Below are 22,563 nucleotides of genomic sequence, written 5' to 3'. Positions count from 1 at the left end.
GTCAAATTCTCCTCACCCTTTCTTACTTTGTTTCTGAACTCCCTTGGTACCCTCTGCCCAGCATCTCTCTCCTCCAATTTCTGCACAACCAGAATTCTGTCCATCATTTATGACCTAGTTCAGGGTACGTCTTCCTCCACCACCACCCCATCGAGAAGGAAGAGACAAATGGTGAACTCAGTGTTATAAAAGTCCTCATGCACACATCTTACTCCAGCTTTATGATAACTCTAAGGGACCCCATAGCATGCTTATCATTCCTCTTCATATAAATAGTTCTCTTACAGCTAGAGGGGAAGCTTCTATACAGTTATAGTGGTATCTTATATGTCTTTGTATCTTCTGCAGTACTTCATTTGCTGTGGATGCTATTACGTAATTTTCTCAGGGTTATAGAGTATATACGGTGGTCACCTGGACCATCTCCAAACTAAAGGAATGGTAGCCATCAGTGAGGCACCTCTGCACACACCATCTTCACTCTTTTCATTGTCCCTGACGCTCCTTGCTGATGCCCTTCCTCTTCTGTTCAGGTTTACAGGAGCCAGGCAAAAGGGAAGAAAAAAATCACTTGGAATTTCTGGGGATTAAGCCTCTGAGAACATGGGACTTTGAGACGTGTGCAGTTTTCCACCTAGAAAAGCAGAATAATGTGCACCTTATCTTCTGCCTGCAGCTCTCCCTGCCCCACAGCTGTAATTAGAGAGCTCCCAAACATGTATCATGGGGACAAGGCGAAAGGACATGTCCTTGCACAAATCCAAATCCATTCCGCCACTTGGAAAGAAACAAAACACATACCTCATTGAAGTTTCTGTCTCATAACCCAGGGTGATGTTTAAAAGGTAAATCTGGCATGAGCTGGAGAAAAATGATTATGACTGGTATTGAACAAGGAGAAACACCTACCTGCTAACCCAACGTCAGTGGCATTAGCGATTGCTATAGCCTCCTCCTCTGTATCGAACCTGCCAAAGGTAAGGTAGGTCATAAAATATGTAAGGGGGAGAGGAAAGGAAACCAGTTTTCTTTTCTTCTGATTTGTTTCCCAAATAATCACAAGGAGTAAATCAGAGTTTTGCAAAGTGATCCAAGAACAGATTGCAGAAGAAAGCAGCACCATTCCCCGAGATAACTCAGCGATCAAGGCTAGCATGCTCAAATCAATACTGGCTTCATCTTTCCTAAGAGAACACGAAAAAAGCAGACCAACATGTAGGGAACTGTGGCATATCCAGAACATCAAACAAAATCCCTTAAAAAAAAGGATTACTGTTCTTGGCACCCACTGAGAATATATAACTATAATAACAACTACTTTAGAAGCCAGCCGATGTAGCAGAAAGAAACGTTCAGAAGGGGTTGGGGCCAGGTTCTAATGTATTCTCCACCACTGCTTAACAATGGCATGATGCTTGGAGTCTCCTCCTCCCTGAAATGAAGGAATGCACCAAAGCCCAGGCCATCTCTTTAAAATTTTATTTCAGGAATAAGATGTCAGTGGTATTTTTCTGTTGTTCCAGAATTTTAACTGGGGCAAAAAGTTCTAAGCACCCCAATTTCTAAATTCAGAGATCCACCAGCGGTTGGAACCAGCTGTCTTTCTGCAGGGCTTGTAAAGGGGGACTGGGCAGAGCCAGCTCAGAAAAGTCAACTTGTCCAAGGGTACACAGGTATGAAGTAGCAAAGTCTAGAGCTACACCATAGTCAACTCCAAACTACATTCCCAACCAATGCCTCCCTTTGATTTCCTGTGAAAATGTCCAGTTCACATTTCATGTAAAAGGTTTTTATTAAAACAAAGAAGATGAATGTTCTTCAAGTGGTCCATTTCCCCAATAGTGGAATAAAAATAAACTTCATAAGCAAGATGTAACAAGGCCAGTGAAGTACATAATAAGAAAGATTTCTGGTCCTGGATAAGATGGTACAGACAGCACCAGCTGCCAGCTATCTCTGTGAACCCAATGCTGGACATACCAGAGGAGAGAGAAAGTGAATCATAGTCAAAACCAACAACAATAACAACAAAATCTCAATCTGCAACTAGCACCAAAAAATGCGAGACGTTTCTGGAGACCAATAAATTGGTTGGATCCTGGGGGAGAATGATGGCCTCAAGTGAGAGTGAGCTCGAGACCACCCATGCAGGGGTGGGTGGGGCAAAGGCAGGGCTGTGCATCTCCCCCCACACCTGTGAGTTCCAGGTGATCCTGCCTACACACCTGGGTCCCTGGATCAATGGGACATTGCTACAGGTAGAAAAGCAGCAGGGCTGGCTTGAGGCAATGAGCCAGTGCTCGTGCCCAGCAGGTACACCAGCCGTGGGAAAGAAGTGTAGGCAGCGGCAACACCAGCATCCTCTTCTCCCCAACCTATGCCAATAGAGGGAACTGCAAAATACCCCAGGGGACAGGATACTTGGGGTGGGGAAGTGGCACCAAGACTGGATTTCAACACTAGAGGCGCCCTCCGCAAGGCTCAACCCTTTGCCCTTCAAATGTATGAGAAGGAGCACAAACCTAAGCTTTTTACCACAACCCACGGGAGATATTATAAGCCAATGCTGCCAACGGTGCAAGGAGTTAAAGATCACAGGGAAAATTACAAGACATCTGAGGAGCTCCAAGACTAAGAAGATAAAACAGCACAACCTATGGTGGAAGAGAATAAAACATTTTTTTTAAAAAGGATAAATAGCCACAGCAAAGTAGGGGAGATTAATGAAGCAGGAAGAATCAGTTATGGGGAGGAACCCACTGGAGATATCAAGGATGGAAAAAACAATTGTTGAGATAAAGATCTTGGTGGGTGGGGTGGAAGCCAGAACGAGTCTATCTGAAGAATGCATTAATATGCTGGCAGATGAGGGGAGGGACTCGCAGAAGGCACTAGGAATGAAGAGATGGAATGAAGAGATAAGATAAATGGGGCACAGAAGTAGAAGTATCACAATAATAGACTCCTTGGAAAGCTAGAAAAGGATACATGAAAGGGAGAAGAATATCTGGAGAAATAATGACCAAAAATTTCCCTGGACTAAACAAACCTGTTAGATATTTATGAGCCAGGCACAGTGGTTCACACCTGTAATCCCAGCCCTTTGGGATGCTGAGGTGGGTGGATCACCTGAGGTCAGGAGTTTGAGACCATCCTGGCCAACATGGTGAAACCCCGTCTCTACTAAAAATACGAAAATTAGCAGCGCCTGGTGGTGAGCGCCCGTAACCCCAGCTACTCAGGAGGCTGAGGCAGGAGAATCGCTTGAACCCAGGAAGCAGAGGTTACACTGAGCTGGGATTGCACCACTGCACTCCAGCTTGGGTGAGAGAGCGAGACTCCATCTAAAAACAAACAAACAAAAAAACCAAAACAAAACAAAAAAAACATAGCAAAGATATTCGGACCTCAATTGAAAAACCTCACTGTGTGCCATACCAGATAGTAAAATTTAAGAACATCAAAGATCAAGAGAAATTCTAAACATTTCTAAAGAGAAAAAATAGATCCCTTTCAAAGAAGCAAGAATCAGATTTCTTTGCAACAACCCTGGATAAAAGTAGATAGAGGCCAGGCATGGTGACTCACACCTGTAATCCCAGCACTTTGGGAGGCTGAGGCAGTTGGATCATTTGAGGCCAGGAGTTCGAGGCCAGCCTGGCCAACATGGTGGAACCCTTTCTCTACTAAAAATATAAAAATTAGCCGGGTGTGGTGGCACATGCCTGTAGTCCCAGCTACTCAGGAGGCTGAGGCAAGAGAATTGCTTGAACCCAGGAGGTGGAGGGTGCAGTGAGCCAAGATTGTGCCACCGCACTCCAGCCTAGATGACAGAGTTAGACTCCATCTCAAAAAAAAAAAAAAGTAGATAAAGGATTAGTATCTCCAAAGGGTTGAACCTAGAATTTTATCCAGGTAAATCATTATCTACTTGTGAATGGGAGATAAAAGACCATGAAAGGGCACAGAAAGTTCATTTCCTATGGACGCCAATGAAATAATCCTTTGAGGTGTAATACATTAAGAAGAAAAATGATTTCAGGTCTGGGCACAGTGGTTCATGCCTGTAATCCCACACTTTCAGAGGCCGAGGCAGGTGGATCATTTGAGGTCAGGATTCAAGACCAGCCTGGCCAACATGGTGAAACGCCATCTCCACTACATTACAAAAAATTAGCCCGGCGTGGTGGTGTGTGCCTGGAGTCCCAGCTATTTGGGAGGCTGAAGCATGAGAATTGCTGAGATCATGCCACTGCACTCCAGCCTGGGTGACAGAGCAAGACTCCATCTCAAAAAAAAAAAGAAGAAGAAGAAAAATGAGTTCAGCAGAAAGAAAAAGAAAATTAAAGAATTTGAGGCCAGGTGCAGTGGCTCACGCCTGTAATCCCAGCACTTTGGGAGGCAGAGGTAGGAGGATTACCTGAGGTCGGGATTTTCGAGACCAGCCTAGCCCAACATGGTGAAATCCCGTCTCTACTAAAAATACAAAAAATTAGCCTGGTATGGTGGCGGGTGCCTGTAGTCCTAGCTACTCTAGAGGCTGAGGCAGGAGAATTGCTTGAACCAAGGAAGCAGAGGTTGCAGTGAGCCAAGATCACACCATTGCACTGCAGCCTGGGCAACAGAGCGAAACTCCATCTCAAAAAAAAAAAAAAAAAAAAAAGAGAGAATTTAATAAATTTTGTGGTCCAAATAAGTTATGAGTTTTTTAAAAACCCATAAATTGCACTCTGCTCTTCAATGGACTCAATACAACTGTCTGCCTCCTGGCCAGCCCTCAAAGCAGCCCAGGAATCTCTTTCAGGGTTTCCCATTCTCTTCTATTCTTCCTCCCATCTCCCTGCTGGCTGGAGAACCTTACTTGATAACTGGTGCCAGAGGACCAAAAGTCTCTTCATGAGTGCACAGCATGTCCTGGGTGACATTGCTCAGCAGGGTGGGCTCAAAGAAATTTTTTCCAAGATGGTGTCGTTTTCCGCCTGTCACAATGGTGGCACCTTTAGAAACGGCATCATTCACATGTTTCTCCACCTGCGTGATGAGGAAGAAAAAAGTTTTCTACATGATACAATCTTTTAGAATGTTTACACTGCAGAAAACTATAACTACTTCTATCTTTTTTCTTTTTTAAAAATGTAGGTTAACAAAGCATGCTGGTTTCCTTTTGTTGAAGGAACCACATTTGCACAGATTCAGAAGCAAGAGTGCCACCTTCATCCTTGCTCTTTGCTATCTTCTAGCTGTTTGATCTTCCTATTTGTTGAATGGTCTAATATATATTCACTTCTTTCTAGGCCTGCGGCTCAGCTGTTTGCTGGCATTTGCTTTCATCGCGTTCTGCGGTTATTTCCAGCTTCTTGGATCCCATGTTGTCCTCTTTCCTGAACTGAGTTTTTGTTGCTTTCTGATATACACACTCTCCTCAAGTAGTTTTTATTTATTTATTTATTTATTGAGATGGAGTCTCACTCTGTTACCCAGGCTGGAGTGCAGTGGCGTGATCTCAGCTCACTGCAACCTCCGCCTCCCAGGTTCAAGCGATTCTCCTGCCTCAGCCTCCCGAGTAGCTAGGATTATAGGCACCTGCCACCGCAGATAAATTAGGGAACTGGAAGGAAACTTTTGCCCAGCTAATTTTTGTATTTTTAGAAGAGACAGGGTTTCACCATCTTGGCCAGGCTGGTCTCAAACTCCTGACCTCGTGATCCACCCACCTTGTCCTCCGAAAGTGCTGGGATTACAGGAGTGAGCCACCAGGCCTGGCCAAGTAGTTGTTTTAAAACAGATGCCCTGGTTGTAGTCTAGTTTCTGAATTTTCATACACCACGTTTCTGGTGTTTTGTACTCCACCTGATTGATAATTTGCTTGAGTACAGAATTCTGATACAAAATCACTTTCCTTCAGAACTTTGAGTGCAGTTCTCCACTTCTAGTGTTGTTGAGGAAGTTTGAGCCAAAAATGGTTTTCACCCTTTTTCCTCTTGATAGCTTTTTCCTCTCTGAAATTTCCTAGGATTTTCTATGCTCTGATATTCTAAAATTTGAGAGAGAGAGAGAGAGAGATATATATATATCTAAAATACACACACACACACACACACACACACACATATATATATATATAATATATATATATATAATATATATATATATATATATATATATATATATGTATGTATTTTTCATTCATCCTACTTGGTAATCAGTGAAATCTTTCAATCTGCAGAATAATTATTTTCCCCTAACTCTGAGAAGTTTCCATCTATTATTTACTTGGTAATGTCACTTCCTCCAACTTCCCAATTATTTCATTCTAGAACTCCTACTACTGGCTAGGTATTTATAGGAGTTCAGATTAGTTCTGATTTTTTTTTTTTTTTGGCATTTCTATTATATTTTTTGCCTCTCTATTGTTTGCTTTAAACTCCATGAGATATCCTAAATTTCATCGTCTACCTTCAGCTGTTGAAGCTTGTGACAGTCATGTATCTAATTTCTACAGATTCTTGTTTTCATTGCTTCATTTCCTAGAACATATTTCTTATTAGCAGTTTACAGATGCACTATCTTCTCAAAACTCTTGCAGGACACTATGAGATTCTTAGAAAATTTCCTTCTAGTTCCCTAATTTATCTGCTGCCTTCAGGGACTGTTCTGTTTGTTTTTCCTGACCTTTCCTCTTATGTGCTGATGGTTTCCCCATCATGATCCTTGGTTGTTCATCTTTCTGAACGAAGGACTGAGTTGTCGAAACTAACCTGGTCGGCTCCTTCTCAGCTCCAGCAGTGTGTTTGGGGGACACACACGCACAAGGACTGGGTTGATCAATTTGGGGATGTGTGGCACGAGTGCTATTTGCTGTTTTAAGCTTGGGTTTATTCTAACATGCAGGTGTCACATAAGGGCAGCTCCCTTCCCCAAAAGGCAAAGTCAGGAGAGTCCTACCCTGATGTACCTAGCCTCGTTCTTGAAGCTGTAGTCTGCCTAGAAACCTACTATATTTCTTCAGAAAAACTGTTCTGCTCAGAACAAATGCCTCTGCTGTCTTGTGTGTCTTGGTGGTGGTGGTGGTGGGAGGGATAGTGGGAATGACCCAGAAAATTGTGCAAAAGTAGAATCAACCAGCTTCATCTCCTCCCCTCTTCCTATTCCTACTTTCTACAGCCACCAACTCTAGAAAGGCTCTGTCGTTTAAATGGCACCAATTTCCTCTGCAGGGTTCCCCTGGGTAGATCCATCTATTATGACTTCTGTTAACATAATCCCTTCTGAGTTCCAGAAGTTCATTACAATTTTTGGTTTACTAGCGTTGTTTTCCCTTCCATTTTTCACCTGAATTTTCTGTGTTGCTTTTGTTTCTGAGACAGAGTCTTGCTTTGTTGCTCAGGCTAGGGGGCACTGGTGCGTCTCAGCTCACTGTAACCTCCGCCTCCTGCGTTCAAGAGATTCTCTTGCCTCAGCCTCCTGAGTAGCTGGGACGACAGGTGCTTGCCACCATGCCTGGCTAATTTTTTTTTTGTGGAGATGGTCAGGCTGGTCTCGAACTCCTGACCTCAAGTGACCCACCACCTCGGCTTCCAAATGCTGGGATTATAGGCGTGAGCCACCACACCTGGCCCTCAGCTGAATTTTCTATAGCATTTCAGGAAGGTAAACATAGGTGTGAATGCATTCTGTCTTCGAAAATCCAGAAAGTTCTCATAGTGCATCACCTGCAACTAATCACCATTGGCTAGGATGACTTACTTTCTATGAATTTTATATTTTAAAAATAATTCTACTTAACAGGGGCCTACCCCCTTGATCCCCAAATATAATCTGCTCTGCCCTTTTCTTGTCATATTAATGTGAGGTGCAGTGTTTTTTTCCTGAAACCCACTCTATGACAGTATGTACACTAAAGCCAACACTGAATTGTTTTTAAACAAGGTGGTTTCCACCAAATTTCTCTCCAGCAAAAAAGAAATTTTGCGGTTTGTTTGTTTGTTTGAAGTCCTGGCATACAGCACCATCTGGAGGACAATGTGTGTCTTCCCTTTGGGAAAAAATCTCTAAGACAGAGTGGTTTCCCAACCTGGCTGCAAACTAGCATCATCCCGGGGCACTTAGAAAATGCCAATGTCTAGGCCTACTACACATAAATTAACACTCAGTCTTCTTGGATGGGCCCCAGGCAACTGTAGTTGATAAAGGCACGGTGTGAGTTAACGACCACCACTCTAGGACTTGAACCACAGCTGGCCTAGACCCAAACTGCCTTCACTTGACAAGTGAATACCCCGGTTTGTCCCCAAGGTCCAAAGTCACCTCTAAAATGCAGGTTCCAATGTAAATTTTAACGTATTTTCTTTAGCTAGAGTAATCCCAAGACAGTAACTAGAAATTTATCAGAGCTCTGTCAAACCTCGATGCTTCCCTCGGTTTCCCAAGGCAATGGAGGTGGGTTCAGCTGAGTTGACTGCCCATGGGGTGGGGGCAGCCATGGAGTCAGGGCTTGGCTCTCAGGCTCTGAGGAGGTTGAGGAACAGTGGTCGGGCTGTGCTTCCCATGATGAGTACTGACTTGGCTCTCACTTGCTTCTGGTTCTTCAGTTGCACCCAGGGGCTGGCTGTGCCTCCACTGTGTGTCTCCCTCTGGCCACCTCTCCTCCCTTCTTTCCCACACACAATCTTCAGCTTCTACTGTCTTCCTGATTTAAAAGATTCCATTAAAACCATTTCTGGGCAGGTGTGGTGGCTCACGCCTGTATTCCCAGCACTTTGGGAGGCCGAGGCAGGTGGATCACCTGAGGTCAGGAGTTTGAGAGCAGCCTGGCCAACGTGGTGAAACCCCGGCTCTACTAAAAATACAAAAATTAGCCACATGTGGTGGCGGGTGCCTGTAATCCCAGTTACTCAGGAGGCTGGGGCAGGAGAACCTAGTGGGGCAGAGGTGCAGTGAGTCAAGACTGCACCACTGTACTCTAGCCTGGACAACAGAGCGAGACTCCATCTGAAAAAATATATATATATATTGGATGTTTGATATTATAAGAAACTTCCCTGTGACTCCAAAATGAATTTTTTAAACAGCAGAATAAGGAGAGAAGTTTCATATAGCTAGTAGTGTGGATTATAACATTTTTTTAAACAAACAAATCTTTCCTAAAAGCAGTTTCCCTTCACTATCTCTAAATCCTGAACATGGCATCTGTGATTCTGCACCCCTGGCTGGGATGCTTTCATCAAGGACTGTTCTCGACAGGGATTTTGTCATCAAGAGAAGAAAGAACAGGACAACGTCAGGATTACAGCTGAAATGTAAACCCTCTGCAAACAAAGCCAGTCTTCCATTCCATAGGTGTTCCAACAGAGGAATGAACTTTGTCTCGAGATCCTAATTGCTGAGGCAGTGAGGGGCAGAATTATCATCACTATAACAAAATTTAGGGAGGGCAGTAAAGACCTACAGCGACAGACCGCATGGGGACTTGGTGCAATGGCAGGGCTAGAGCAGCTCATGACCAGACAACGCCCCCGGATTCATGTAACTGGTAGGCAGAATTCACTTTTCTCAGGTTTCTCATTGTTTACAAAATAGGCTTGCCGGGCACTTTACCAAAATGACTTTTTTGTTTTCTTTTTTTTTTGCCTTTTAACATAATTTTTTTTTTAGCTATTGTTAATTCTTTGTTTTAACCTTTGTGGATTTTGTGTGAAAACATAGTTGAAAATTCCATTCTATTCCATGTATAGATGTAGATCTCTCATACTCTATACTCTAATCAGGGTAGTTAGCACATCTGTCACCTCAAACATCAATCATTTCTTTGTACTAGGAACATTCAAGATCCACTCTTCGAATAATAGCTATTTGAAAATATACAAGGCGTTGTTGCTAATTACAGTCACCCTACAGTGCTATAGAACACCAGAGCTTATTCCTTCTGTCTAGCTGTAATATTCTGTGAACCAATCCCTTTCTATCCCCACCTCCCAGCCGAAGTGTTTTTTGCTGATTAAGCTTTTGATATTGAAATCATGAAATTTACTTTCACAAGTAATATAATATACTTACCTTTTCTACTGCTTTTTCATTAATCAATGGGCCCTGAGTAGTTCCTTCCTCAAATCCATTACCTACGTGCAGGTTCTTCTTCATGGCCTCAGCAAATGCTTTCACAAAGGCATCGTGGATGCCCCTTTGCACCAAGAATCGGTTTGAGCAAACACAAGTCTGGACAGGAGACAAAAACAAACCCATATAGTTTGTCAGAAGCTGCAGACCTGACCAGTGAATGTGTGGCTGCTACCGCCTCTCTGTGAAAACACTTCCCTCAGTGGCCGTCACATGTTCAACCTGCCATTTTCCTCCTCACGTGGACTTGGCCCCAAAGATAAAAGCACTGAGTCAGTGTATGTTCCCCTCCAATTCCCTCCACAGCTGCTATGCTACACAGCTGCTATGCATCAGTGATTAGTTGCCAATAAGTACCTGTATAGAAAAAAAAAAAAAAGCCACCCAATCCAGGTTTTTTTCAAATGGCTTTTGTTTATTTTGTTTCCCCAGGGGGTGGGAAAAGAATCTGCAGTTCTCCTGGGAGACTGTGATGCTGCAGCCTCAGCAGAGGCTAAGAGGAATGTGGACCAACACCAACTTATAGTCTTTTCTTTTTCGGAGACAGGGTCTCGCTCTGTCGCCCAGACTGGAGTGCAGTAGTGGTGAGTTCACTGCAGCCTTGACCTCCAGGGCTCAAGTGATTCTTCTACCTCAGCCTCCCAAGTAGGTGGGACTATAAGCACTCGCCACCACGCCCAGCTAATTTTTTTTTTTTTTTTTTTTGAGACAGAGTCTCGCTCTGTCGCCCAGGCTGGAGTGCAGAGGCCGAATCTTGGCTCACTGCAAGCTCCGCCTCCCAGGTTTACGCCCTTCTCCTGCCTCAGCCTCCCCAGTAGCTGGGACTACAGATGCCCGCCACTTCGCCCAGCTAGTTTTTTTGTATTTTTTTAGTAGAGACGGGGGTTTCACTGTGTTAGCCAGGATGGTCTTGATCTCCTGACCTCGTGATTTGCCCGTCTCAGCCTCCCAAAGTGCTGGGATTACAGGCTTGAACCACTGCGCCCGGCCCCAGCTAATTTAAAAAATTTTTTTGGCTGGGCGCAGTGGCTCATGCCTGTAACCCCAGCACTTTGGGAGGCCGAGGCGGGTGGATCACCTAAGGTCAGGAGTTCGAGACTAGCCTGGCCAACATAGTGAAACCCGTCTCTATTAAAAATACAAAAATTAGCTGTAGTCCCAGCTACTCAGGAAGCTGAGGCAGGAGAATCTCTTGAACCCGGGAGGTGGAGGTTGCAGTGAGCTGACATCACACCACTGCACTCCAGCCTGGGCAACAGAGTGAGACTCTGTTTTTATTTATTTATTTATTTATTTGCAATAAATAAATAAATAAATAAAATAAAAAATAAAAACTTAGAGACAGTCTCACTCTGTTGCCCAGGCTGGTCTCCAACTCCTGGGCTCAAGTGATCCTCCTGCCTTGGCCTCCCAAAATGCTGGGATTACAGTTGTGAGCCACCATACCTGTCCCCAAGTTGTAGCCTTATAGTGTTACTGATGGTAACATATATTGACATTTTGTGTTTATGAAGGAAAATATACCTATTTCTGACAAAACCAAGCTTATTTAGGTTATGTGGAAGGGAAAATCTTAATTACCAAAGGCCAAAGCAAGGATGAAAATTATTTGATAGAGAATATCACACAACATTTCATAGTTTTTTTACAATATAACCTTTTGGGGATATTTACTCTGTTTCTAGAATGCATTTAAAATTACATATTGATGGTACTTTTAAGAGGAAATGCTTAAGAATCTTTAAGAAGGCAGGATCCTGGCAGTAGCTTGGATAGAACTGGAAGACAGGATCCTTGGCTCAGAGTCCCAGCTCCTCAGCAGATCTGACACTGTGGCCCGAATATGTCTGATCTCAAGTCACTTTTTCTTTCTAGAGTTTCATTTCCTTATCTGTAAAATGCAACATTTGTAGAGCTGATAACTGTGAAGGTCCCTGACAGATCAAATATTCCAGGATTTCCTAGGAAGACATGAGCTCAGGCCTCTGGTCTCCCAGGACAGCCCAGTTACTCCTCCAAAACACTGCTGGTGTGGGCCTGTGCCCTGTAGAGGGCACCTCTGATGCTCCCTCCATCTCGGGACAGCGAGGCCCCACTGGGTCATAGCAGGCAGCAGGGTTTTGAGTTTTTCCAGCCACCACCCTCCTCAACATTTTCTTACTTTCTTTCCCTTGGCCTCAGAGACCCCAATTGTTCAAGGCCATTCTGTGTCTGAGGAGATGATTATATTCGTTCAGTAGAAAAGAGATCAATGAAAGAAAACTATAAAAATAACCAGATTAAAAGGGTAGGGGAAAGAAGAAAACAGAGAACAATTTGACTAAAGGACATCTGCTGTTCAGAAAATTGTTTGAAGCCAGGGACTGCAACTTATTTTGGGGGGGGCCCTCTGAGCCTAGTATAGTCCCTGGTTAAAAAAAAAAAAAGTAAGGCATATACTAAATATTTGCTGAAGGAGTCAATGAATAAAGAATGAATAGTGGAAGGAACCCAAAAGTAGTTTCCTTCTGGGATTTAAGGCAGTAGAGGTGGTGGGATCTTTGTAACACACACACACACATTCACATGCACACACACACACAACCTGAAATACTCTTCAGCACTCACCTGTCCAGTGTTCCTAAATTTAGATGCCAGGGCCCCTGCTACAGCCTGGTCCACGTTGGCACTGTCAAATACTATAAATGGAGCAAGGCCTCCCAGCTCCATGGAGACCCTTTTCACAGAGTTTGCTGCATGGTGCAACAGGATCTGTGAGCAGAGGAGAGAATGCTGTGAGCACAGAAATCCACTACCAGGATTGTTAAGCCTTTGTTTTAAAAAATTACCAAGCAGTGAAAAAAGCAAGGTGCACAGTGGTGTACATGGGATAACTCTTTGCATAAGAAAAGGGAGAAATGAGAATATGTATTTACATTTACTTGTATTTGATAAAGAAACATTGGGAAGAGGCTGGGTGTGGTAGTATGCACCTGTAATCCCAGCACTTTAAGAGGCTGAAGTGGGAGGATTACTTGAGGCCAGGGGTTCCAGACCAGCCTGGGCAACATAGTGAGACTCCATTTCAAAAATTAAATAAATAAATAAATTAGTAAAACAAACATTGAGACGACAAGACACAAAATGTCATTACTTATAGAAAGAGGGAGGGAGTCAGGGTTGGGGTGAGGGTGAGACTTGTCATGGTAACATTAATACTGTCTTAATTTTTGAACCATATAAGCAAGTATATTATCTATCCAAAACAATTATATGATGGGCTTAAAAATCATAGAGATAAGGTAATAAAATCACCTAGAATCCCACAATCCATAGCTTACACTGATAACATTTTAAAGTACATCCATTTAGAATTTAGCCATGCAGGTTCATGTACATGTACATCTAAAAAAAAAAACAGGATGGTATAATTATATAATTAAACAGTTTTGTAACCTGCTTTATCTTCCCAATGAATCACATATTTGGGACGTCTATCTTAAAGTTTTCATAACATTTTATACCTTGCTCCTTTAATGTAACACTATAATGTGAAGATCCTCTTATGTCAGCACATATGTTTCTGGAACTTTGTCTATTTATTATTATTATTATCATCGAGATGGAGTCTCGCTCTGTTGCCCAGGCTGTAGTGCAGTTGTGCAGTCTCCAGTTACTGCAACCTCCATCTTCTGGGTTCAAGCGATTCTTCTGCCTCAGCCTCTTGAGTGCTGGGATTACAGACATGTGCCACCACACTTGGCTAATTTTTGTATTTTTAGTAGAGATGGGGTTTTGCCATGTTGGCCAGGCTGGTCTTAAACTCCTGACCTCAAGTGATCTGTCTGCCTCAGCCTCTCAAAGTGCTGGGATTATATGTGTGAGCCACTGTGCCCGGCCTAGAACATTCCTTTAGATGCGTACATCGTATTCTACTGCATAGCTATTCTGTAATTTATTTATTCAGGCCCCATCTGTTGGACATTTAGGTTGTTTCCATCCTTGCTGTTAAAAAAATGCTGTGGATTGCACCACTGCACTCCAGCCTGGGCAACAGAGCAAGACTCTGTCTCAAAAAACAAACAAAACAAAACAAAACAAAACAAAATGCTGTGATTATTCTGTCAGGATGAACATGTAGAATTGCTAGCTCAATGTATAATCGTAAGGCTTTTGGTACATATAGTTATTCTAGTTTAAATATCCAGTAAGAGATTTCATAGCCTAAGAAGCTGCTCAGGGATATTTAAATGATTAATTAAGGAGAGTAGGTCTTTGTCTAGTCATGGCTGCAGGGAAGATGGGACCACACTTGAGACGGTTCGAGTGAAACAGACCGTGTTCACAAGCTCAAGGTGGCTCTAGCGTTGCCCCCCAAGTGTTGCACATTCTGAGGTCATGAGTTTTGTGACAGGGTTCTTGGTAAAAACACAGAATGGCTGGAAAGCTGGGCCTGTATGGGTCCTGTGTATGTGTCCGTACGTTAATATTCCAGCTATCAAATGGTAGTATCAATCTTCTCTGAAACATTACTGTTCAACAAAGTAGTTCAAGTTTTAAGACTACACATATTTCTTTACTGGATGCAACATAACCATTTAAAATTTTTTTTTATGTTTTTATTGTAAAATTTTTAAGAAATGTCATTGACTGTTCCTGGATTTGCTTCAGTGCAAAATGATTCTCACTGTTGCGTCACTCCATTTTGTCTCCACCTGGCCTTGAGCATAGGTCCTGTCTCTGGTGTCTGTCCCTCCACCTGCACTGGCTCTGTGTCCTCTGACAGTGTCCTCTCCCCATTCAGTCTCTGCTTTTCCAGGAAGGCGGCTTGCCCTGGCCACTGGGTATGGTATAAACTCCTGTGATGTCTTAATGAATCTTTTCAGCTCCAGTTCCCATGGGCTGACCTCAGGGCCTCAGCTTCCAAAGACAACATGTGATTGGCCCGGCCTACCTTTCTTTCTTTATCTTTTTTTTTGAGTTTAGGAGCAGAAGTTTAATAGGCATAAGAGAGAGAAAGAAACAGAAAGGAAAACAGCTCTCTGTCTTCTCTAGTGAAGGAGAGGGGACTTCCGAGAGGAAAAGGCCCTGACCCAGCCCACCCTTCTATGCCAGGCTACTTGTCCTAGATCACTGGCCAGCCCACAATTTACATTTCGCTCAAGTTAATGACCACTCATGGTTCAGTTCTCTGAACAGAAGAAAAGACAAGGTATCATGTGCTTTAAAACCTGGCTGCTGTCTTCTCAGTGGGGTCCTGGGAGGGGTGGCCCCCCTAGAAAGAAGCAAGGGCAGGGCAGGCATCCCTAGAACAGGCTCGCTGTGTATGCCTCAGTTACAAGAAAAGGTTCTCCACCCCAGGACCAGCAGCTGAGCCACTAATCTCTGAAGACCAGCTCAGCAGAGGTGCTTGCTTGCTATATGCATTAATTATCCTTTTAGCTATATTTGTCACATTTCCCATTCAGTCACTTGAGGTCCATCACTGTCCTAGGTAAAGAGGAGCAAAGCTGGACTTGGCAGGGTCATGGCTGATATTTTCCTGGAGCCCTGTTAGATGAGGATAGTTTGCTGAGAAAACTGAGTTGCTGCCCTTCGCCCAGTATCCTGGGAATTTCTCTGGCTTGAACGACGAAGGATTTATAACCCTTTCTCCCAGGCTTCCCTTTTTTCTAACTACTTCGTAGTAACATTTGAATCCTTCTGCAGGTAAGTTTGCATTGTAAGACCCACTGATCAGGGCATAGCAGTTTATGGATCTAAAAATTCCCATTCCTATTATGAATGAATGGTAGGATTCCAAAGCACTACTCCCGGAGTATGAGTTTATAGCATGACAAAAGTGATTATGATTGGGAGGCATTAAAATTACATTATTCCAGCCGGGCACACTGGCTCACACCTATAATCCCAGCACTTTGGGTGGCCCCTAAGGAGGGAGGATCACTTGAGGCCAGGAGTTCCAGATCAGCCTGGCCAACATGGCAAAACCCCATCTCTACAGAAAATACAAAAATTAGCCAGGTGTAGTGGCACATGCCTGTAATCCTAGCTACTCAAGAGTGTGAGGCATGAGAATCACTTTGAACCCAGGAAGTGGAGGTTACAGTGAGCCGAGAGCACGCCACTGCACTCCAGCCTGGGTGACAGGGCAACTGTCTCAAAAAAAAAAAAAAAAAAAAAAAAAAAAATTAAATTATTCCCTCTTGCTTCTCATGGTTTCTAAAATGACCACGGATGCACAAAATTTTTGAAATTAGACTTTTTAATTTTTATTGTTTTTTGAGGCAGGGTCTCACTCCTATTGCCCAGGCTGGAGTACAGTAACATGATCACAACTCACCACAGCCTCGACCTCCCAGGCTCAGGTGATCCTCTCACCTCAGCCTCCCAAGTAGCTGGGACTACAGGTGTGTGCCACTAAGCCTAGCTAATTTTTTTTTTTTTTTTGTAGAGACAGGGTTTCACCATGTTGTCTAGGTTAGTCTTGAACTCCTTGGGCTCAAGCAATCCTCCTGCCTTGGCCTCTCAAAGTGTGAGGATTACAGGTGTCAGCCAGCACACCTGGGCAGATTTATATTATTTTTTATCTGTTATGTGTTTATGGACATGAATACTATGAGTACAGATACATATATGTGTATATGTATATGTAAACTAGTAGAAAAAAAGCACACCATCTGAAGAGAACACCATAAACAAAAACTTTTGTTACACCTTGATTTTTTTCTCTTTTGGACATTTTAAAAATTATTTATTATTTTTTATCTGTTATGTGTTTATGGACATGAATACTATGAGTACAGATACATATATGTGTATATGTATATGTAAACTAGTAGAAAAAAAGCACACCATCTGAAGAGAAACACCATAAACAAAAACTTTTGTTACACCTTGATTTTTTTCTCTTTTGGACATTTTAAAAATTATTTATTATTTTTTAATTTCTTAATTTTTTTTTTTTTTTGAGACGGAGCCTTGCTCTGTCACCCAGGCTGTAGTGCAGTGGTGCGATCTCAGCTCACCTCACTGCAAGCTCTGCCTCCCGGGTTCACGCCATTCTCCCGCCTCAGCCTCCCAAATAGCTGGGACTATAGGCACCCACCACCACGCCAGCTAATGTTTTATATTTTTAGTACAGACGAGGTTTCACCGTGTTAGCCAGGATGGTCTTGATCGCCTGACCTTGTGATCCGCCCACCTCAGCCTCCCAAAGTGTTGGGATTACAGGCATGAGCCACCACACCTGGCCCTCTTTTGGACATTTAAAAGGATAAATAAACATCTACTTACAGGCACACACATTAAGTTTTCAGCAAAGAACATTTCATCATTTAAGGGAAAAAAACTCAGAGAAAAAGACCTTGTCAATTATCTAAGTACTTTTATACTAAACACAATTTTTGTTCAATTCAAAAACATCCATTTCAACATTAATTGTGTGTTTCTGGAATCTCTAATTCCACATTATTGAAAGAAACCTGCATTCCAGAATTGAAAAAAATACAAGGGAGAACTTTCACCCATTTCACATACAACAAGTATTGTAAAAATAATGGGACCCTCACTACCCCAATTTCTTTGGTTTTGTCAAGCAGGAACCTATGTCATGCCATAAAGAACTGTCCAAAATACCTCCAGAGGGTGGTCAGATATTACTTTATTCAACCAACAGACCTTTTTTTTTTGAAACAGAGTCTTGCTCTGTCACCCAGTCTGGAGTGCAGTGGCACAATCTCGGCTCACTGCAACCTCCACCTCCCGGGTTCAAGTGATTCTCCTGCCTCAGTCACCTGAGTACCTGGGATTACAGGTGTGCACCACCACCCCTGGTTAACTGTTGTACTTTCTGTAGAGACAGGGTTTCACCATGTTGGCCAGGCTGGTCTTGAACTCCTGGCCTCAAGTGATCTGCCCACCTCAGCCTCCCAAAGTGCTGGAATTACAGGCATGAGCCACTGTGCTTGGCCTGTGACAGAGCTTTTAACACTGTGCTGGAAATCTTTCCAAAATTGGTGATCAGGATGAAATAGTATTTTTATAACCTATCAAGATAAAATATTAGAAAGGTATTTGTTTTCTTTGAAACTTGAGTCACATACCTTTCCTGTAGTTGTTGAACCAGTAAAGGAAATTTTGGACACCAGGGGATCAGTACAAATGGCCTCCCCTACTTCCTTGGCATTCTTTCGAGAACAGGGAATAACATTGTATACACCTGGAGGAATTCCAGCCTGGCTTGCAAGCTATAAACAGAAACAGCAAACATGTGGCAACAATTTACTAAACTGAAAAAAAAGAAAAGAAAAGAGAAATAAATCATTCAAGGCTACTATGAACACCTTTACTGGCATAAACTAGAAAACCTAGAGGAGATGGCTAAATTCCTGGAAATATACAAGCCTCCTAGCTTAAATCAGGAAGAACAAGATACCCCAAACAGACCAATAACAAGCAGCAAGACTGAAATGGTAATAAAACAATTACCAACCAAAAAAAGTTCAGGACCAGACAGATTCACAGCAGAATTCTACCAGGCATTCAAAGAAGAATTGGTACCAATCCTGTTGACACTATTCCACAAGATAGAGAAAGAGGGAATCCTCCCTAAATCATTCTATGAAGCCAGTATTGCCCTGGCTTCATAGGAAGGACATAACCAAGGAAAGGACATAACCCAAAAGGAAAACTACAGACCAATACCTCTGTTGGACATAGATGCAAAAATCCTTAACAAAATACTAGCTAACCAAATCCAACAACACATCAAAAAGATAATCCACCATGATCAAGTGGGTTTCATACCAGGAATGCAGGGATGGTTTAACATACGCAAGTCAATAAATGTGATACACCACATAAACAGAATTAAAAACAGAAATCACATGATCATCTCAATAGATGCAGAAAAAGCTTTCAACAAATACAGCATCCCTTTATGATTAAAACTCTCAGCAAAATGGGTATACAAGGGACATACCTCAATGTAATAAAAGTCATCTATGATAAACCCACAGCCAACATAATACTGAATGGGGAAAAGTTGAAAGCATTCCCTTTGAGAACTGGAACAAGAAGACAAGGATGCCTACTCTCACCACTTCTCTTCAACATAGTACTGGAAATCCTAGCCAGAGCAATCAGACAAGAGAAAGAAATAAAGGGCATACAAATCAACAAAGTCAAACTGTTGCTGTTTGTTGACGATATGATTGTTCACCTAGAAAACCCTAAAGACTCCTCCAGGAAGCTCCTAGAACTGATAAAAGAATTCAGCAAAGTTTCCAGAGACAAAGTTAACGTATACAAATCAGTAGCTATTCTATACACCAACAGCAACCAACCTGAGAATCAAATCAAGAATTCAACCCCTTTTATAACAGCTGCAAAAAGAAATATGTATAAAATACTTAGGAATATATCTAACCAACGAGATGAAAGACCTCTACAAGGAAAACTACAAAACACTGCTGGAAGAAATCATAGACAACACAAACAAATGGAAACACATCCCATGCTCATGGATGGGTAGAATAAATATTGTGAAAATGACCATACTGCCAAAAGCAATCTACAAATTCAATGCAATTCCCATTAAAATACCTCGGTTATTCTTCACAGAACTAGAAAAAACAATCCTAAAATCTAAATGCAACCAAAAAAGAGCCTGCATAGCTAAAGCAAGACTAAGCAAAAAGAACAAATCTGGAGGCATCACATTACCTGATTTCAACTATAAGACCATAATCACCCAAACAGCATGGTATTGGTATAAAAATAGGCACATAGACCAATGGAACCAGAAATAAAGAGAACCCAGAAATAAAGCCAAATACTTAACAGCCAACTGATCTTTGACAAAGTAAACAAAACATAAAGTGAAGAAAGGACACCCTATTCAACAAACTGTGCTGAGATAATTGGCAAGCCACATGTAGGAGAATAAAACTGGATCCTCATCTCTCACCTTATACAAAAATAAACTCAAGATGAATCAAGGACTTAAATCTAAGACCTGCAACTATAAAAATTCTAGAAGATAATATTGGAAAAACCCTTCCAGACACTGGCCTAGGCAAGGATTTCATGACCAAGAATCCAAAAGCAAATGCAACTAAAATTCAAAGATAAATAGCTGGGACTTAATTAAACTAAAGAGCTTTTGCATGGCAAAAGGAACAGTCAGCAGAGTAAACAGACAACCCACAGAGCAGGAGAAAGTCTTCACAATCTATACATCTGACAAAGGACTAATATCCAGAATCTACAACAAACTCAAACAAATTAGCAAGAAAAAAACAAACAATCCCATCAAAAAGTGGGCTAAGGACATGAATGAATAGACAATTCTCAAAAGAAGATATACATATGGCCCACAAACATATGAAAAAATGCTCAGCATCACTAATGATCAAGGAAATGCAAATCAAAACCACAGTGCAATACCACCTTACTCCTACAAGGTTGGCCATAGTCAAAAAATTAAAAAATAATAGATGTTGGCATGGATGTTGTGAACAGGGAACATTTCTACATTGCTGGTGGGAATGTAAACTAGTACAACCACTATGGAAAACAGTGTGGAGATTCCTTAAAGAACTAAAAGGAGAACTACCATTTGATCCAGCAATCCCACTACTGGGTATCTACCCAGAGGAAAAGAAGTCATTATATAAAAAAGATACTTGCACATGCATGTTTATGGCAGCACAATTCACAATTGCAAAAACGTGGAACCAGCCCAAATGCCCATCAATCAACGAGTGGATACACTGTATCCTATGTTGTTTATACATAGGATGGAATACTACTCAGCCATAAAAAGGAATGAGTTAATGGCATTCGCAGCAGGCTGTATGAGATTGGAGACTATTATTCTTTTTTTTTTTTTTGAGACGGAGTCTTGCTCTGTCACCCAGCTGGAGTGCAGTGGCATGATATTGGCTCACTGCAACCTCTGCCTCCCAGTTCAGGCGATTCTCCTGCCTCAGCCTCCCGAGTAGCAGGGACTACAGGCACGTGCCACCACGCCCAGCTAAGTTTTGTATTTTTAGTAGAAACAGGGTTTCACTGTGTTGGCCAGGATGGTCTCGATCTCTTGACCTTGTGATCCACCCACCTCAGCCTCCCAAAGTGCTGGGATTACAGGCGTTAGCCACTGCACCTGGCCTGGAGACTATTATTCTAAGTTAAGTAACTCAGGAATGGAAAACTAAACATAATATGTTCTCACTCATAAGTGGGAGCTAAGCTGTGAGGAAGCAAAGGCATAAGAATGACACAATGGACTTTGGAGACTCAGGGAGAAAGGGTGGGAAGGGGGCAAGGGATAAAAGACTACAAATTGTGTGCAGTGTATACTGCTCAGGTGATGGGTACACCAAAATCTCACAAATCACCACTAAAGAACTTAATCATGTTAACCAAATACCACCTGTTCCCCAATAATCAATGGAAATAAAAATTAAAAAATAAAATAAAATCAGACATTTTGTACCCAGAAAAAAAAAAGAAAGCTACTTTTAAAAATTAGGGAAAAGATGAAAAAGATAAAAGAGAAAGTGACAAAAAAGATTCAACTCATGGATAATAGGAGTCCCTAAAGGAGTAAAACCAAACCAATGGTGAGGAACAAATCCTGAAAACTTGATAGAGATATAAAACAAAAAGGCTGGAAACTACATACTGAAAGAGCACACTGCATACCTAGAGTATGGACTCAAAGCAATTATCACAAAGACGTATTCTGGTGACATTACTGGTCTTTAAAGATAAAGGGGGAAAAAAACCAAATCGAACCCTTTTGTGGATCTAGGCAAAAAAAAAACACACAAAAAAACAAAAACAAGTTGTACTGTCTGGATTTTCAAGAGCAACACTTTATATCAGAAGAAAATAGAGAATATAGTTAAGATAATCAAGTAAAAAAAAAATGTGAGCCAAGGATTTTATACCTAGCAAAACTGATTTATAAGCACAATAGGCCCAGACTACTGACAACATTTAAGAAGGGAAAATATTATTCCCACAAGCCCTTCCTAAGGAATCTACTACAGACTGAGGTTCGGATCACCAAATGTCTAGAGAGACACTGACATAAGCACTGGTGGTGAGCATAAACATAAACAGCTGCTTGTTAAGTCTAAAGGAGGGTTAAACTGGAGAGAATAGAGCATGGAATGCTTGTAGTCTTGGGAACGCAGGTACAGTGTAACTATTTTAAAATACAGAGAAATGTTTATAGCCAAGGTGGATTAAGGAGACAAGACAACTAAATGTAATGTGATATCCTGGACCAGATCCTGAAACAGAAAAAGGGAGTCTAGGTACAGACTAATAAAATCTGAGAATGGATTTTAAAGTATGGGCTTTAGTTAATAACAGTGTATCACCATTCACTAATTGTAACAAATATACTATACTAATGTAAGCAGCTAGTAATAGGAGAAATTGAGTGTAGGATAT

At 42.0% G+C, this 22,563-nt stretch overlaps 1 protein-coding gene across 1 annotated transcript in view; it reads right to left on the bottom strand.

The window, feature by feature from the left end:
* Positions 1-22,563, bottom strand: part of ALDH5A1 (aldehyde dehydrogenase 5 family member A1) — a 39,225-nt gene that overhangs the window by 3,860 nt on the left and 12,802 nt on the right. The window contains exons 5-9 of the mRNA XM_033216377.1: positions 18,201-18,344; positions 12,724-12,867; positions 10,057-10,215; positions 4,862-5,031; positions 910-968 (exon numbers count right to left, since the gene is read on the bottom strand). Of these exons, the coding sequence (XP_033072268.1) occupies positions 910-968; positions 4,862-5,031; positions 10,057-10,215; positions 12,724-12,867; positions 18,201-18,344 (676 nt within the window). The remainder of the gene's footprint in view (positions 1-909; positions 969-4,861; positions 5,032-10,056; positions 10,216-12,723; positions 12,868-18,200; positions 18,345-22,563) is intronic.

Source organism: Trachypithecus francoisi, unplaced genomic scaffold, assembly GCF_009764315.1.
Source record: "Trachypithecus francoisi isolate TF-2019V2 unplaced genomic scaffold, Tfra_2.0 Lachesis_group10, whole genome shotgun sequence".
In the NCBI taxonomy this organism is placed as follows: domain Eukaryota; kingdom Metazoa; phylum Chordata; class Mammalia; order Primates; family Cercopithecidae; genus Trachypithecus; species Trachypithecus francoisi.
Note: the sequence above shows the minus strand (reverse complement) of the source record. Positions and strands in the feature narration are given on the sequence as shown.